The sequence below is a fragment of the Pan paniscus genome, chromosome 1 (genome assembly GCF_029289425.2).
Source record: "Pan paniscus chromosome 1, NHGRI_mPanPan1-v2.0_pri, whole genome shotgun sequence".
Classification (NCBI taxonomy): domain Eukaryota; kingdom Metazoa; phylum Chordata; class Mammalia; order Primates; family Hominidae; genus Pan; species Pan paniscus.
The window spans coordinates 199064062-199082853 of NC_073249.2; the positions used below are offsets into that span (position 1 = coordinate 199064062).

General features: G+C 43.1%; 1 protein-coding gene across 1 annotated transcript in view; it reads right to left on the reverse strand.

Moving 5' to 3' along the window:
- STX12 (syntaxin 12) overlaps positions 1 to 13938 on the reverse strand; it is a 51065-nt gene extending 37127 nt beyond the window's left edge. Inside the window, exon 1 of the mRNA XM_003828077.6 lies at positions 13640 to 13938. Within this exon, the coding sequence (XP_003828125.1) occupies positions 13640 to 13757 (118 nt within the window). The 5' untranslated portion in view covers positions 13758 to 13938. The remainder of the gene's footprint in view (positions 1 to 13639) is intronic.
- Positions 13939 to 18792: the final 4854 nt, after the last annotated feature.

Genomic DNA, 18792 nt, shown 5'->3' on the forward strand with positions numbered 1-18792 from the left:
ACTTCTCTAAAAGATATCTATTCTACTAAGTGAGGAACCACTATAGCTCAGTGGTTCCATGGTTCCAATTATAAGCACTATAATTACTGCATTCTGCTAAGATAGCATTATGTGTGACAACCACTTTTCTTCATCACTAACATGTGGTATGTCCTTCTTATCTAAGTCAAATGGGAATCAGGATACAACTAAAGCTATTAACTGGACAGCCATAAAAATAATTTATGAAAGAGGGCATGAATTTTCATTTACTGAGCATCTACTATGAGGTACTAGACACTGGGCTTGACAAGCATTAACTTATTTGACTCCAACAATCCTTTAAGTAAGTATTATTATTCCATTGTTGCATATGAGCACAATGAGGCTCCTGAGAGTTACAGAACTCATTCATTCATTCATTCATTCAGAGTAGAGTATCTACTCTACACTATTCCATGTCCTAGAAGACACTTGCCTTCGAGAGTCTTCTAAGGAAAAGAGATAAACAATAAACATATCAGGTAGTAAAAAATGGTATAAAGAGAAATAAATTCAGGTAAAAGCTGAGGTGACAGTGGTGGGCAGAGGATACTAGTTATACAGAGTGGTCAGAGTATAAAAAGAAATAAATTCAGTTAAGAGCTGAAGTGACAGTGGTGGGCAGAGGATACTAGTTATATAGAGTGGTCAGAGAGACCTCTCTGATAAGGTGACACTGAGCTGAGATCCAAAGTGAAAGATCAAGCCACACAGCTATCTTGGGGAGAAGCATTCTAGGAGAAGAGAGTAATCAGTACAAAGTCCCCAAAGCAAGGGTACTTGATGTGATGGAGGCCAGGGTGGCTAGAGCAGAGTGAGCAAGAGACAGCAGAGAGGTGGCCAAGGAGGTAGTAGGGACCCAGATTGTATAGGGCCTTGCAAACAATTATGAGGACTTTGAATTTTAATGAAATGGGAAATCACTGGTAGGTTTTGAACAGAGTGTCATTACAACCAGAATTTAAACCCAGGGCTAACTGCAGTGGAATGTGCCACATTACAGTCTCTCAAAAGGCTGACTCTTACAGGAAAAAGAATGTAGTCACACAGGGCAGGCCTAGATTTCCCAGTGTTCCACTTAGCCCCACCCTACTTATCTGATACCTAAGTTAATAGGTCTCTGCTCCAGATAGGCTGATGTCCTTCCTTTAACCTGCTCCCTTCTCCAGCTCCCTGGCACCTATGGGAACACTCCTCTGTACTCACTAGAGTTCAGCAGAGTGCCAGGCACCCAGGTGATACATAATCGATTACCGATTAATTGAGTTAGCCTCCCTTTTCCATTCTGGCAAGCTCTTTGAGGCAGAAGATATGAATGAAGAATATAAGCTAGGAATAATGAGGCCTGAAATCTAAGCCAGACTTGACGACTAACTAGATGCAGGGCACTAAGCAAGTCATTTCATTTGACTGGGTCTCTTTTTCACCAATTATAGATAATATTCAGATTTCACTGACATTTACTGAATACTTAAACTATTTGTGTAAGGTTTTTATTTTATCTCATTAAATCCTTACAACTATGTAAGAACTAAATGATCTCTAAGTACTCCCACCACTGCTCAATTCCAAAATTCAATAACAGTGAAATAGCTCCAGTTGCAGAATTATGCTGTGTAACCAAGGAGTACTTTTGCAACCTGAAAGTTTGGCTTAGAAAGGTTCCACCTGTGACTTTCTTAACTTCATAAATGCAAGGTACAAACAGGACTGGACTGACTATATCCCTCTAGAAGGCAGGGACTGCATTCTACTCATTTTTGTGTATGTATAACTCCTCCCAACACACACACGCCCATCCAGAAAATGGTTGAATATATGATAACGTGTAAACGTAGATCTGACAAAAAAAGTCAAGGAAATAGGTCTTTTCTTATTGAATGTCTTTAAAAAGTAGAGCATTCCTTAGAAACTTTAGAAGTATGCCAAAGTATCAAGTTATTAACCATCTATCAAAATTTATTAAATAAGCTACAGAGCTATGGGAATTTTATAGAATATGAAAAAAATCAATTAATAATCAGCTGTTCTCTGCATATTCTCAGTGGAGAAATCTTCTTCATCTAGACTTTTCTGATTTCCTTTGTTGGGATGACCTAAATTTGGGGGGTGGAAAGATAGGGAGGGGTTGAGGAAGTGGGGGTGTTGGGAATATTATAGGGTCATTTGCTAGCTAAGCACCAGAATTAATCTAAGCCTTAACACTTTCTAAATTCCTAAATATTAAGATATTTTCTTTAAAGTTTCCAGCCAGACTCAGGTATCAGATACCCTAAAACTCAAATCATAAGGACAACAGTGTCGTAGTTTACTGGAACCCAGAGAAGCAGGACTTTTTGTATATTGCCCTCTATAATCACCAACATCAGGGATTTGTTCAAAACTAGTAACTCAATGACTCATGTATTTTACATCTAAGAGATGTATCTTTCAGTAAACCTAAAGCACACAAAGGAATAACGTGTTTACAGATACATTTATTTGCCCTTGAGCATACTTAAAATATCAAAAAGAAAAGTGAGGCCAGGCACAGTGGCTCACACCTACAATCCCAACAATTTGGGAGGCCAAGGTGGGCAGATCACTTGAGGCCAGGGGTTCAAGACCAGCCTGGGCAACACAGTGAAAACCGCCTCTACAAAAAATTTAAAAATTAGCCAAGCATGGTGGCGCATGCTTGTAGTCCTGGCTACTCAAGAGGCTGAGAGAAGAGGATCGCTCAAGCCCAGAAGTTTGAGGCTGCAGTGAGCTATGATCATGCCACTGCACTCCAGCCTAAGCAACAGAGCAAGACTCTGTCTCAAAATAAATAGACAAATGAATAAAAATTTAAAAAGTAAAGTGACACTTTTTTTTTTTTGAGACAGAGTTTCGCTCTTGTTGCCCAGGCTGGAGTGCAATGGTGTGATCTCAGCTCACCGCAACCTCTGCCTCCCAGGTTCAAGCGATTCTCCTGCCTCAGCCTCCCGAGTAGCTGAGATTATAGGCATGTGCCACCATGCCCGGCTAATTTTTTCTATTTTTAGTAGAGATGGGGTTTCTCCATGTTGGTCAGCCTGGTCTCAAACTCCCGACCTCAGATGATCTGCCTGCCTCAGCCTCCCAAAGTGCTGGGATTATAGGCATGAGCCACCACGCTTGGCCAAGTGATGCTTTTTGGAAATATTTTTACCAGGATGAGTTGAATCTTCTGGCTAACTTGGTTAATGAGAAAACTCCTTTTCCAAGCATTCTAGTAAATGAAGGTTTTATGTTAGACCGATGTGCTACAACTTTTTGGAGGAAAATAATTGGGTATTTCCTATGAAATGTTACATAATCCTAGAAACCAGATGACTAGGCCAAAGGTAAAGACAAGTCCTTCAGTTCTGTGTAAGCAATTTTGTTCTTTTTAAAACTAGGACTCAGCTGGGCGTGGTGGCTCACACCTGTAATCCCAGCACTTTGGTAGGCCAAGGTGGGTGGATCACCTGAGGTCAGGAGTTTTGAGACAAGGCTGGCCAACATGGTGAAACCCCGTCTCTACTAAAAATACAAAAATTAGCCAGGCATGATGGCACATGCCTATAGTCTCAGCTACTCAGAAGGCTGAGGCAGGAGAATTGCTTGAACCCGGGAGCGGAGGTTGCAGTAAGCTGAGATCGTGCCACTGCACTCCAGCCTCGGCAACAGAGCGCGACTCCATCTCAAAAAAAAAACAAAAAACAAAAAACAAACAACTAGGACTCAATTTCTCCTATCGCTGACCTCTCATTTTAAAAAAGCATATCCTGGCTAAAACTTTTAAAAGAGTATGAAGCAAATCAATTTGTTATACATTACAGCTAACATCCACACTAGGAACTACTCTAAACTGAAAATTCTTTTTGTGCTTTAAGCTGATATCGGCAGAATCTGAATCTCCAAATGAACCTTCATCCAAAGCAAAGTCAAATCAAAGTCAAATTATATTGAAAGTAACTATCATCAGAGGTGGGAAAAAGATTTCTCTTCATTTGACAGGATCGAATGCTCTAAGTCAGTATTTTAAACAAATTCAACAACAAAAAAACATTATTTACACCAAATGAGAAAATGATAGCCTATGTGGTGATTATGAAAATGAAGTCATCTCAGTGTTTTACTCTGAAAATTAGGTTTACATTCTGTTTTTATATCACTACAATGAAAATTACCTTTTTTAAAAAATGTTTTATTTTTTTGAGACAGAGCTTTGCTTTCTTTGCCCAGGTTGGAGTGCAATGGCACGGTCTCAGCTCACTGCAACCTCCACCTCCTGGGTTCAAGTGATTCTCCTGTCTCAGCTTCCCAAGTAGCTGGGATTACAGGTGCCCACCACCATGCCGGGCTAATTTGTATATTTTTAGTAAACAGGGTTTCACCATGTTAGCGAGGCTGGTCTCGAACTCCTGACCTGAGGTGATCTGCCCACCCTGCCCTCCCAAAGTGCTGGAATTACAGGTGTGAGTCACCGTGTCCATCAACCTGACTTTAAAAAATAGCCACTGTACCATAACAGTAAAGTTCTAGACTAAAGTGAAAATGGATACTAAATATCAAAGGTATAATTTTCCTTTAACCATACCAGTTTCAGAATATGCAATGGTTAAGAGCATAGCTCTGAATTAAGACCGCCTATATGGCCAGGCATGGTGGTTCAAGTTTGTAACCCCAGCACTTTGGGAGGCCAAGGTGGGAGGATCACTTGAACCCAGGAGTTTGACACCAGCCTGGGCAACAAAGTGAGCCCGTCGCTACAAAAAATTAAAAAATTACTTGGACGTGGTGGTGCGTGCCTGTAGTCCTAGCTACTCGGAAGGTGGAGGTGGGGGGATCCCTTGAGTTCAAGGTTGCAGTGACCTATGACGGCACCACTGTACTACTGGCACATCCTGGGTGACAGAGCAAGACCCTTTCTCAAAAAAACAAAAAACAAAAAACCACTGCTTATGCCTATGCTTGTCGTGGTCCCGCTACTTCCAAGCAAAGTGATCTTGAGTAAAAGGCTCCACTCCTCTATGCCTTAGTTTCTTTGCCTAAAAAATGAGAATAAGAGAATCTTCATATGGTTGTTGTGAGGATGAAATGAGATGATATGAAGCTAAATTTAGAACAATGGCACATAAAAGCACTCAATTAAAGATAGCTATTATTATCAAACTCAAGACCAAGAAAAATGTACTTAGCAGTAATAAAATCAATTAAGTACATATTGAATGCCAACTATATATGCATTGTTGTTCCAGGCACTGTGACTAAAGACAAATGTATAATGCATGGTCTCCACAAAACTAACAGTGATCTCTCTGCTTGGGGTGACAATGTCAAAAAGCTTGAATTAATTAAAGAATATATAATATAAGTGCGTGCTAAACTGTGAGGGAAAATTGCTTGTATTATAAATTCAAAGGAAATACACCAAAATGAGAGCTAACATTTCTTAAGCACTTACTATGTAGCAGGGACTGTAGATGAATTATCTCATTTAATCATCACAACCCTATGAAATAGGTATTATTAACTCCATTTTAACAATAAGAAAACTGAGAAATAGGTAAAGCAATGTGTTTACACAGCTAGTAAGAAGCAGATCTAGGATTCAAATCCTGGCAATATGACTCCTGAGCCTGCCTACCTAACTATTAAACTATTGCGGGGCAAGGGATTCAACAAGTATTAATAATGTCACCACTGGGGCTGGTCGTGGTGGCTCACACCTATAATCCCAGCACTTTGGGAGGCTGCAGTGGGCAAATCGCCTGAGGTCAGGAGTTCGAGACCAGCTTGGTCAACATGGTGAAACCCTGTCTCTACTAAAAATACAAAAATTAGCTGGGCGTGGTGGCACAAGCCTGTAATCCCAGCTACTCAGGAGGCTGAGGCATGAGAATTGCTTAACCCCGGGAGGCAGAGGTTGCAGTGAGCTGAGATTGCGCCACTGTACTCCAGCCTGAGTGACAGAGCAAGACTCCATCTCAAAATAATAAAAATAATAATAATGTCACCATTTATTGAACGCCTGCTATGTGCTAGGCAGTATACCAGACACTTTCAAACATCCCCCCTTTTTTTTTTTGAGACAGGGTCTCACTCTGTCACCCAGACTGGAGTGCAGTGACGTGATCTCGGCTCACTGCTACCTCTGCTTCCCAGGCTCAAGCGATCAGCGATTTGCCCATCTCAGTCTCCCAAGTAGCTGGGACTACAGGTGTGTGCCACCACACCCAGCTAATTTTTGTATTTTTGGTAGAGCCAGGGTTTCGCCAAGTTGCCCAGGCTGGTCTCAAATTTCTGAGCTCAAGAGATCCACTCGCCTCAGCCTCCCCAAGTGCTGGGATTACAGGTGTGAGCCACTGCGCCCAGCCTCAAACATCCCCTTTTAATAATTTCACTCATTTTATAAATGGGGTTACACACGGCAGGGAAAATAACCTGCTCGAGGTTAATACATGGAAGAGGAGGGATTCAGTCACAGATCTGCTGACCCCGGAGAGTCCATGATCTTTCTGACCTCACTTTGTCTTTCAAAAGCAAAGGAAGGCTGGGCGCCTGTAATCCCAGCACTCTGGGAGGGCAAGGCAGGCAGATCACCTGAGGTCAGGAGTTCAAGACCAGCCTGGCCAACATGGTGAAACCCTGTCTCTACTAAAAATACAAAACTTAGTCGGGCATGTGGTGCACGCCTGTAATCCCAGCTACTGGGGAGGCTGAGGCAGGAGAATTGCTTGAATCTGGGAGGCGGAAGTTGCAATGAGCCTGATCGCCCCACTGCACTCCAGCCTGGGAAACAGAGCAAGACTCCGTCTCAAAAAAAAAAAAAAAAAAAAAAAAAAAAAGCAAAGAAAAACTTAATTGCTATCAGCAGCAGGACTTATGCACAACTGAGAGGATTTGTATAATTTAGATAGCCAATGAGGTAGGGAGAGAAAAGATACTAAAAAAAGGAGGAACCAAAGGGCGGACGCAGTGACTCACACTTGTAATCCCAGCACTTTGGGAGGCCGAGGCGGGCGGATCACCTGAGGTCAGGAGTTCAAGACTAGCCTGACCAACATGGAGAAACCCTGTCTCTACTAAAAATACAAAATTAGCCAGGCGTGGTGGTACACGCCTGTAATCCCAGCTACTCGGGAGGCTGAGGCTGGAGGATCGCTTGAACCTGGGAGGCAGAGGTTGCGGTGAGCCGAGATCGCACCACTGCATTGCAGCCTGGGCTGTTAACAACAGCGAAACTCTCTCTCTCTCTAAAAAAAAAAAAAAAAAAAAAAAAAGGAGGAACCAAATGAGCAAAATATAAACTGAAAGATAGAGTTGAGAAACATAAAGAAAATAGCCTTCCTAGCAAAGAGTAAGGAAGAGTAGAAAATATAGCTAATTTGGGTTAAGATCGCAGGGAGTGAAAGCAAGGTGAAATATTAAGATCTGATTCAGGCCAGGCACGGTGGCTCATGCCTGTAATCCCAGCACTTTGGGAGGCCGAGGCAGGTGGATCATCTGAGGTCAGGAGTTCGAGACCAGCCTGGCTAACATGGTGAAACCCTGTCTCTATAAAAATACAAAAATTAGCTGGGCGTGGTGGCAGGTCCTGTAATCCCAGCAACTCGGGAGGCTGAGGCAGGAGAACTGCTTGAACCCAGGAAGTGGAGGTTACAGTGAGCCAAGATTGTGCCATGGCACTCCAGCCTGGGCGACAGAGTGAGACTCGGCTCAAAAAAAAACAAAACAAAAAAAACCATCTGATTCAATAGACAACAGAGAGCCACTTTAGGCTCTTGAGGAAGTGAGCAGTATAATAAAAACAGGACTTTAGACATAGTGATAGCACTATCAGTATAAACTAGAATGGGGCGAGACCATAATCAGAGACACTATGAATATGCTGTTGAAATACAGATGTTGAGCTGATGAATACTTAAGAGGATAGCAAAGAAACATAAAAAATAAGGGGCAAACATGAAAATAACTTTGAAAGTAGAACCCCAAGGATTTCATAATAATCAATTTTAAATGTTCAACTCTTCTTGCTTTGGGAGACTGAGGTGGGAGGATGGTTTGAGGTCAGGAATTCAAGACCAGCCTGGGCAACACAGCGAGACCCCCGTCTCTAAAAAACTTTTACAACCTGCCAGGCGCAGTGGCATATGCCTGTAGTCCTAGCTACTTGGGAGACTCAAGTAAGAGGATCGCTAAAGCCCAAGAGTTTGAGGTTACAGTGGACTACGATTGCACACTGCATTCCAGCCTGGGTGACAGAGTGAGACCTCCACTCCTCTTATTTTGTTAGTAAACAAGATCACATCAATTAGCAAAATAAAGAACAGAAATGCTGTTCTTTTTTTTTTTTTTTTCCTAAGACGGAATCTCGCTCTGTTGCCCAGGCTGGAGTGCAGTGGAGCGATCTTGGTCTTGGTTTACTGCAACCTGCACCTCCCCAGTTCAGGCGATTCTCCTACCTCAGCCTCCCGAGCAGCTAGGACTACAGTCGCCTGCCATCACACCCGGCTTACTTTTTGATTTTTAGTAGAGGCAGAGTTTCGCCATGTTGGCCAGGCTGGTCTCGAATGCCTGACCTCAGGTGATCCGATCGCCTCGGCCTCCCAAAGTGCTGGGATTACAGGCGTGAGACACCTCGCCCAGTCAGAAATGCTGTTCTTTAATCCCTTCAGAGTTAACTTTGAGGCTAATAGGTTTTCAGCTATATCTGCCTCAGCAATACTTGCCCAGACACTTTGTTCCACAGTAAGTCAAATATTTTTCCTCTGTACCCAACACATACTGATAATCACCACTTGTACCAGGCAGTCAACCTTAGCTGTACCTGTAACAACCCACGCAGTGAGCTGCCTTATCTCAGGCTGATGTGCTCAGCAATTCCAACCCCACATCTGTGGCTGAACAGTTTAGAAAAAAGAATAACTATTCTCTCAGACTTTTAATGGGTACAAGTCCTTGCAGGGCTGTATGGGTGTGTGGGTAATATATATGTCTGAGAGCTCATATTCTAAGGGTATATTTGGGTGTGCTGGCCTCTTGGAGAGGTTTGGGGATAGGCACTAGCTTGATAACTGAGTAGATGCAACGTCATTCCATCAATTTCAGATTTCCCATTTCTCACCAAACAATTCCAAAGGAAGAATTTCTTTCTTTTTTTTTTTTTTGAGACTGAGTCTCGCTCTGTCATCCAGGCCAGAGTGCAGTGGCGCAATCTCGGCTCACCGCAACCTCCGCCTCCCGGATTCAAGCAATTCTCCTGCCTCAGCCTCCCAAGTAGCTGGGATTACAGGCGTGCACCATCACGCCTGGCTAATTTTTTTGTATTTTTAGTAAAGACAGGGTTTCACCATATTGGCCAGGCTGGTCTCAAACTCCTGACCTTATGATCCGCCTGCCTCAGCCTCCCAAAGTGCTGGGATTACAGACGTGAGTCACCGTGTCCGGCCTGGAAGAATCTCAACTCATACTGCCTAGGGTCATAGGATATGGTATGTACTACACAGTACAAGGGGAAAGAGGCAGGAAGAGTTCCAAAATGGTAGAAATGCCTCATTCATTCAAATCAATTCGATACAATTTATTATGCATCAAGATCCTATATAATGTGATCCCTGGTTACCTCTCTGACCTCTTTTCCTATTCTGCCTCCCTTTTCTAACTGTACTCCAGCCAAACTAGCCTCCTTGCTCTTCTTTGAACACACCAAAGTCCTTGCTCTTGCCCTCTACCTAGAATGCCTTTCCCAGCTACTCACACAGCTCTTGCTCATTTCATTCAAATGTCTACTCACTCAAATGTCAGCTCCTCAGAGATGCCTTCCTTGATCAACTAAAATAATGCACCCACCCTCCCTCTTCCCTGACTCTCTACCCACTTACCCTGCTTTTTCTTCATAGCATTTATTATTACTTGACATTATTTATATGTGTATGTACGTATGTGTGTATACATACTCCCCCCGCACACAGAAACACACATATACACACAATCAGGGGAGGGATTTTATCTCTTGTTCTGCTTCACCCCAGCACACAGCAGGTGCTCCAGGAATATTTGTTGCATAGTGGATCAATGAATCTTTCATATGTTTGGGACTGAGATAAGTACTGGAAATATAAAGATGAATAAGTCATGTCCCTTGACTCAAAGGAGCTAACAATCTGGCAGAGGAGATGAACACACCACGAGAAGAGAAAGCACCACGGCTTCAGGTATTTCCCCCACAGAGTGTCCTCTGGAGAGTGAAAAAACAAGTTATTTGCATACTTGTAAACCTGAAGTGTTAACTGCTATAGCACTGTTATTGATTTATTTATTTTTAATTTATTTATTTAGAGACAAAGTATTGATCTGCCACCCAGGCTGCAGTACAGTGGCATAATCACAGCTCACTGCAGCCTCCAACTCCTGGGCTCAAGAGATTCTCCAGCCTCAGCCTCCTGAGTAGCTAGGACTACAGGCACATGCTACCATGTCTGGCTAATTTTTAAATTTTTTTTTGTAGAGATGGGGTCTCACTGTGTTGTCCAGGCTAGTGTCAAACTCCTGGCCTCAAGTAATCCTCCCTCCTTGGCCTCCTAAAGTGCTGGGATTACAGGTGTGAGCCACTGAGCACAGCCCAGAACTGTAATATTAATAAAAATAAAAAGACAAATTGCTGGTCATAAGAGACCTAGTTTCAAATTCAGATATTGTCATTTGTTAGCAGGGCAATTATTTAACCTTTCTTAGTTTGTTTCCTAATACATAACATGGAAATGATACTGGTGCTTCAGAGTTGTTATAAAATAAGATAATGTATGTAAAGCACTTTTCATACTGCCTGGAACACAGTATGTACTCAAATGTTAGCTATTAATATTACTAACAGTTGACTTAAATGATCCCCTGAGGCCCAATGCCCAATAAATAGCTAAATCTTACCAATTCTATCACCAAGGAAACCTCTCCTATCCTTTCTTTTCATTTTCACAGCCCTAACTGGTATCTCTGATTCCAGTCTCTCCCTTTGAATTCAATTCGCACTTTCCTAAATAACTAAATCCAAGCCCCTTAGCTTAGCATTTAACATCCTTCATGTTTGGGCCACAATTCACCTTTCAATCCTTTTTTTCCCACTACTTTCTGGAATCCACCACTCTAGCCAAATTAAATTACTCTTCTAGATATACTCTATGCTTCCCCACTATGATGCCTGTTCATTTTATTCCCTCCTGGAATGCTCTTCTCCTCTTTACCTTCGAAGGTCCAAATCTTTCCATCCTCTTTCCAGACATAACTCAAATGCCATAATGCCTTCTCAATTAAAAACAATCTCTCTCTTCCCAGAATACCTGCATGTTATTTACATGTCTTCTATAGCACCAATCCCTTTCAACTTTATATTTTGGTTATGAACTCTGCAGGTTCCCTGTTGAAAGATCCATGCCAGTTCTTATACTTACTACATACTCAAATAAATATATGTTGAAGGCCAGGCATGATGATTCATGCCTGTAATCCTGGCCTATTCGGAGGCCAAGGTGGGTGGATCACTTGAGCACAGGAGTTCGAGACCAGACTGGACAACATGGTGAAACTCCATCTCTACAAAAAATATAAAAATTAGCCGGGCGTGGTGGTGCACACCTGTAGTCCCAGCTACTTGTAGGGCTGAGGCAGGAGGACTGCTTGAGCCAGGGAGGTTGAGGCTGCAGTGAGCTGAGATCATGCCACTGCATACCAGCCTGGGTGACAGAGTGAGACCCTGTCTCAAAATAAAAATTTAAATTTAAATTTAAAACTGTATGTCGGATCTACCTTTGGGAGTATTCTGGTTTTATATATATATAAAATACACATGAAGATGGATAGATGGATACATGTTGAATGAATATTTCGCAAATAGATATTAAAATTAGATTTGCTTCAACAAGAAAATTTCAGCCTTGAACTAGAATTTTCTGATCTAACCTGTATTACAGCTCCTTCACAAAAGGAAACTGGAACAAAAAGTACTATACTTTCTAACCAGTGGTCATATTCATTTTTTTAACTTCTGGATTTTAACAGGCCACATATTCTTCCTTTCACTTCCAGAGTCTCAATCCCTTTTGATCAGAAACTTTCTACTTCTCAAATTCTACAATATACATTTAGATTTAAAAGCAAAGTGAGCCTGGGCAACATAGTGAGACCCCATCCCTACAAAAAATTTAAAAATTAGCCTGGCACGGTAGATGCATCCTTGTAGTCCTCGCTACTCAGCAAGCTGATCAGGAATTCAAGGTTATAGTGAGCTAGGATTGTACCACTTCACTCAGATCACTGCATTCTGCCTGGGTGACAGAAGTAGGCTCTGTCTCGAAAAAATAAATTAAAAATATTTAATTTTTTTAAATCAAAAAAATTAGGCTGGGCACAGTGGCTCACGCCTGTAATCCCAGCACTTTGGGAGGCTAAAGTGGGAGAAGTGCTTGTGCCCAGGGGTTTGAGACCAGCCTGGCCAACATAGCAAGACTTCATCTCTACAAAAAAGAAAAATTTTTAAAAGTTTAAAAACGAAAGCAAAGTGACACTCTTTAAAATATAGAATATAATTGTAATTCAGGACTAACTAGTTCTACCTATTAACAGAGTACGCCAAGCTCACAAAACAATAATAAACAACAAGGATGATGACCACCATTCTTTCCAAGTAAAGCTGCTGCTGATCTCCTGTTTATAAGGCTCCAAGATGATTTTCAAGCACAAGAAACACCCTGTATTTGACTCATTCAGCTACAGTTTCACTCAGACCCTAATGGGGAGGAGGGAGTTTTAAGACAAGCAATAGCATTCTGAATTCCACCAACAACTCTACCATGCCTTACTTGCTATGTGGTTGTGGCTAAGTGTCTTAGCTTCCCTGTGTACCAGATTTGTTCAAGAGCAGCTAAGTAGGGAAGGAAAACAAAAGCCTCATCTGCCTGAAATCCAAAAATACACCCCAATTACTTGTTAAAAAAGACAAAATAATGTAAATTGAAATGCTGTTGGTGAATTCTCTTTATTAAAACGAAGTCATCCCACCTTTCAAATACCAGTCATTGTGTCTGATTTCCGAATTCATTACAGGAAGAACTGTGTATGAAGTCACCCAAACACATGCACTCTCCACTTCCCTTAATTGAAAGTTGCTGATTTCCGAGGAGCCAGGGGCTGAGCAGAATGTAAACCTAAAGGCTAAATCAGTAAACAACCCCATCCAAACTGGTCTAAGAGGAAAGCGAGGTGGGTGGGGAGGAAGGTGGGTGACAGGAGAAACTCGGCTGACCACTGCGCCAAGTCAACGCACTCACAGCTCTCGAGGTGACACACACTCCCCTTCCCACCCTCGGGCTGTCAAGTCGGCTGTTTTGGTCCCAGCACCGTGGGGGCAGAACTCCAGAGAAGCAGCTCAAGCTTCAGCTGGGGCCGGGGACCCTCGGGCAACCCGGGCCTGACAGATTGGGGGATGGCAGCCCACCGCCCCCAGGGTGGACAGCCCGAGACAGCCCCAGGTGTGGCCTCGGCCGTAGCCCCAGCCGGGCCCTGCGTCCCGGCAGCCTCACCCAGGCCTGTCCCCGGGACAGCTCCCGCCCCCCAGCTCGGTACCCCGGCTCACTGGCTTGGCTGATCCGCTGGATGTTGCCGCTGCACGTCTGGATGATGCTGCTGAAGTCCCGGAGCTGGGGCCCCGAGGGCCCCGGGTTCCGGTACATGTCTAAGGGACCGTATGACATGACGAGGAGCTGAGACCTGCTCGCTCTACACCGCTCTCCTACCGGAAGCAGCCGCCAGCCGGGACCCGCAGGCTGACGGAGAAACTGGGAAGAGCAAGGGCGGGGAAGGAGCTAAGGCTGCGTGCGCACTAGCCCCGCCCTCACGCGGCGCGCACGCGTCCTCCTCCCCCCCGGTCCAAAGTGCGCAGGCGCCGCTGGGACTGGAGCTGGGACTGGAGCTGGGACTGTAGCTTAGAGACAGGACTCCCCGAGGCTTGGGGATGCAGGGCGGGGAGATGACGTCACCTAGTTGGGGCTGAGATTGGATGAGCTTGGGTGGAGGTGTTGTTTCTCGCCAGGGCACAGTGACAAGAGGCAAGAATTTTCGATTTGCATAAAACTGTACCAGATGATCTCAGCCCTTACATCCTATTCTGTTCTGAGAATTCAGGCCCAAATATGGGAGAATTCAACGTTGAAACTCAGACCCGGAACCAAATCGTAACCCGAAATTCCTCTCTACTTCCATCCCCAGGGCTTTGGTAGTGTTTGGGGTTTCCAAACCACTTTCATTTCTCCCTCCACCCCTCTTCTAATCTAAACAATAAAATAATGTTTATTGAGCACATACTATGTGAATCCTCACCGCAATTCACTTGTTCATAAGATTTTTCACAGCAGGGGACGATGCTCTATCTATATTTTTATCATTAGAATAGATAACGGGAGTCGGTTTTTTAAATGTTGAAGTAAAGTAATTCATCAAAGTAAGCATTATTATTTTCCCTCTTACCGATGAGAAAATTAAGACCAGCGAGGTTAGTTCGCCTTGCTGAAATTTGACTGCAAAACCCAAACGCTAAGCTGACTCTCTCCTCACCTCGCTACTTCTCTAAAATTCATTCTCGTCTAAATCTCTCCCAAATAGCTCGTTCATCTATATCCCAAGCCGGGATATGTTGGAGAACTAGATTCCTAAAATTTAAAAATCGTTCCCTTAAGTAATTTGGAATGCATGACCTCAATGTTCCCACAGAAAACTGCATTTTTGTAAGCCTGTGTTAAAAGGAAAGACATAGGATTTTGGTTTGGGAGGAGATCAAGATAGTGAGAAGTGAAGGGGAACTGGCTGCATTTCCTGTGTTCTACACCCCACTCCACCCCACCCCAGCCTGCTTTGTAGTCTTTGGAAAATGCAAAGACAGAAAGCTGCTTGCCTGGATGAAAGGAGACCCAAAGTAAATGAGCCTGTATGTGGCCTTAGGATTTTTTCTTTATTTTATTTTTTTTGAGACAGGGTCCCGCTCTGTCACGCAGGTTGGAGTGCAGTGGCGCGATCTCTGCTCACTGCATCCTCCTTCTCCTGGGCTCAGGAGGTCCTACCACCTAACCTCTGAGTAGCTAGGATTACAGGCGTGCGCCACCACGCCCAGCTAATTTTTATATTTTTTGTAGTGTTGGGGTTTGGCCATGTTGTCCAGGCTGGTCTCAAACTCCTGGGCTCAAGCAATCCACCCACCAGCCTTAGGATTTTTTAAGGGTGACTATCTCTATTTTTCTTTGGAGAATTTATGAGAGCATTTTTTTTCCCTGTCTCTAGAAAGAGACGGATGACATTTGGGGACTCTTGTTTTGGTTATTTTATTTTATTTTATTTTTGAGACGGAATCTTGCTCTGTTGCCCAGGCTGGAGTGCAATGGCGCAATCTCGGCTCAATGCAACCTCCGCCTCCTGGGTTCAAGCGATTCTCCTGCCTCAGCCTCCCGAGTAGCTGGAATTACAGGCGTGTACCACCACGCCCGGGTACTTTTTGTATTTTTAGTAGAGATGGGGTTTGACCATGTTGGCCAGGCTGGTCTCGAACTCCTGACCTCAGGTGATCCACCCACCTTGGCTTCCCAAAGTGTTGGGATTACAGGCGTGAGCCACCGCACCCGGCCTGTTTTGGTTATTATTATAAAACCTTACCGTTTCTTCGAATCTGTAGTTTTATGTCAAATCTTATAGCAAGTCATGTAAATTGCACTTTTTTACCTATATAATAGTACTGATGATTTTTTTCATTTACATTTGACACTATTTAAAGTGAAGTTCAGTAAAGGTATTTTTCTTTTAGGAATTAAAAATATTGTTTTCTTTCTCCATGTAAAATAAAAGTGGTTTTTAGGCTGGGTGCGGTGGCTCACAACTGGAATTCCAGCACTTTGGGAGGATGAGGCAGGCTGATCATTGCTTGAGCTCAGGAGTTCGAGACCAGCCTGGGCAAAATGGCAAAACCCTATCTCTGCCAAAAATACAAAAATTAGCTGGGCATAGTGGCCTGAGCCTGTAGTCTCAGCTACTCGGGAGGCTGAGGCAGGAGTGTAGCTTAAGCCTGGGAGGCAGAGGTTGCAGTGAGCACCTGTCATAGCAGTAAATCTGTGCCTTGCAAATACTGGATGTCAAACAAACATTTATTGAATTAACACATGAATAATAAAAATAATAATTTTATCATTGCTTAAATGCCTGTTAGGTGCCAGGCAGTATGAACACATTTTGTGTACGTTATCAGTAATCTCCAAGATAAAGCCCATCTGATAAAGACCACCTGTAGTCAGACAAAGTTAAGTTTATTAACTTGCTGCTGCAAGGGAAACTGCACACCAAAAGAATCATGGAGCATGTCACAAAACACAGGAAGACAGTGAGTTATTCCAGGATTTGGGGGAAAGAAATGTAGATAAATTTTTAAAGAAGCAGTGTTTTGATAGCCCCCAAACACACCAGGCTATGTGTAAAGGGATTATCATCAGGCCCCAGCTAACAAGATCCTGTTTCCTTGGAAACCATGATGCCAAGATAAATGTGGAATGTTGTGTCTGGAAACCCCTTATCTGAAGCTCTGCACCTGCGTTAGAAATTGAGGCTGCTCTTCTGCATCAAAGTAACTGATCCTCCAGGTAAGAGTGGTATATTCCATTCTTACTGATAATTTGAGCAACAAATTTTCTAAAAATCTATGGCTTTAAAGAAAATGTCTCTCAGCTCTACATGCTTTTGTTAATTAACGAAAGTAGTCTTCATGGGTTTGCACCCATCAAGGCGATATTAGCTCCTTGGTACGGATAAAGAAACTAGAGATTCTGGGTACTTGCCTAATGTCATACAGCTGTTAAGTGACAGAGCCAGGATTCCCATGCACCTTCTGACCCAGCAATTCTACTCCTAACTATATACCCAACTATATGTGTTCCAAAAATCAGGTATAGTTCATAGGACCATTTTTAGGACCAAGCAGCATTTTTCTATACTTATTTACTTTTTGTTTTTTTTTTTTTTTGGAGACAGGCTGGAGTGCAGTGACGTGATCTCGACTCACTGCAGCCTCAATCTCCCTGGCTCAAGCCATCTTCCTACCTCAGGCCTCCAAGTAGCTGGGACTACAGGCACGCACCACCACACCTGGCTAATTTTTGTACTTTTTGTTGAGATGTGGTCTTGCCATGTTGCCCAGGCTGGTCTCAAACTCCTGGGCTCAAGCAATTCACCCACCTCGGCCTCCCAAAGTGCTGGGATTACAGGAGTGAGCTATGACACCCAGCCCTTACATTTAATTTTTATTGAGTTATAATTGATATACAATCGAATGCACAGATAGTAAGTGTTCAGCTCAATGGATTTTGACACTTGTACACACCCATGTAACTGCCACACCCAAATCAAGAGATAGAACATTTTTATCATCACCCCAGAAAGTTTCCTTGACTTATGCTCCTTTTTAATCCATTTCCCTCATCACTGGAAGTTACTTACTGATTTTTTTTTTTTTTTGAGATGGAGTCTCACTCTGTCACCCAGGCTGGAGTGCAGTGGCACGATCTTGGCTCACTGTAACCTCCACCTCGTGATTCAAGCGATTCTCCTGCCTCAGCCTCCCGAGTAGCTGTGAATATGGGCATGCGCCACCATGTCCAGCTAATTTTTTTTGTATTTTTAGTAGAGACAGGGTTTCACCATGTTAGTCAGGCTGGTCTCGAATGATCCACCCGCCTCGGCCTCTCAAATGATCCGCCTGGCTCAGCCTCTCAAAGTGCTGGGATTACAGGCATGAGCCACACTGCACCTGGCCTTTACTTTCTGATTTTTATCACTACAGATTAGCATTGTCTGCTCTTGGACTTCATATTTTATATATTCTTTAGTGTTTGGCTTTTTTCAATTAACACAATGTTTTTGAGATTTATCCATGATGTCACATATATCAGTAGTTTGGTCTTTTTTTATTACTCATTAGTATTTCCTCATATAAATATACTTACAGTTTGATTATCCATTCTCTTATTGATGGTTGTTTGCATTGTTTCCAATTTGGTGTTATTATGAAGTTCATAGCAGTATTTATTTTTACTAGTTCCAAACTGTAAACAACTCGAATATCCATCAACAGAGGTTTGTATAAACAGATATTATAAAGCACAAAAATAAATGGCCTACTGCTGTGTGAACAACATAGGTGACCTCTTCCCAACAATGCATAGCTAAAGAAGCCAGACACAAATTAGCTAGGCACAGTGGTGCACGCCTGTAGTCCTAGCTACCTGAGAGATCAAGGTGAGAGGATCCTTGAGGCCAGGAGGTCAAGGCTGCAGTGAGCTATGATTGCACCACTGGCACTCCAGCCTGGGCGACAGAGCGAGACCCTGTCTCTTAAAAAAAAAAAAAAAAAAAAAAAAAAAAAAAGGAGAAGAGGAAGCTAGACATAAAATGAGTACAATCTGTATCATTTCATCTTTATTAAGTTCAAAACTGGCCAAATTAAATCTATGTTATTAAAAGTCAGAATAGGGCCAAGTGCAGTGGCTCATATCTGCAATCCCAGCACTTTGGGAGGCCAAAAGGATGGATCACTTGAGCTCAGGAGATCAAGACTACCCTGGACAACATGGTGAAACCCTGTCTCTACAAAAAATACAAAAATTAGCTGGGCATGGTGGCACAGGCCTGTAATCCCAGCTACTTGGGAGGCTGAGGTGGGAGGATGGCTTGCACCCGGGAGGCAGAGGTTGCAGTAAG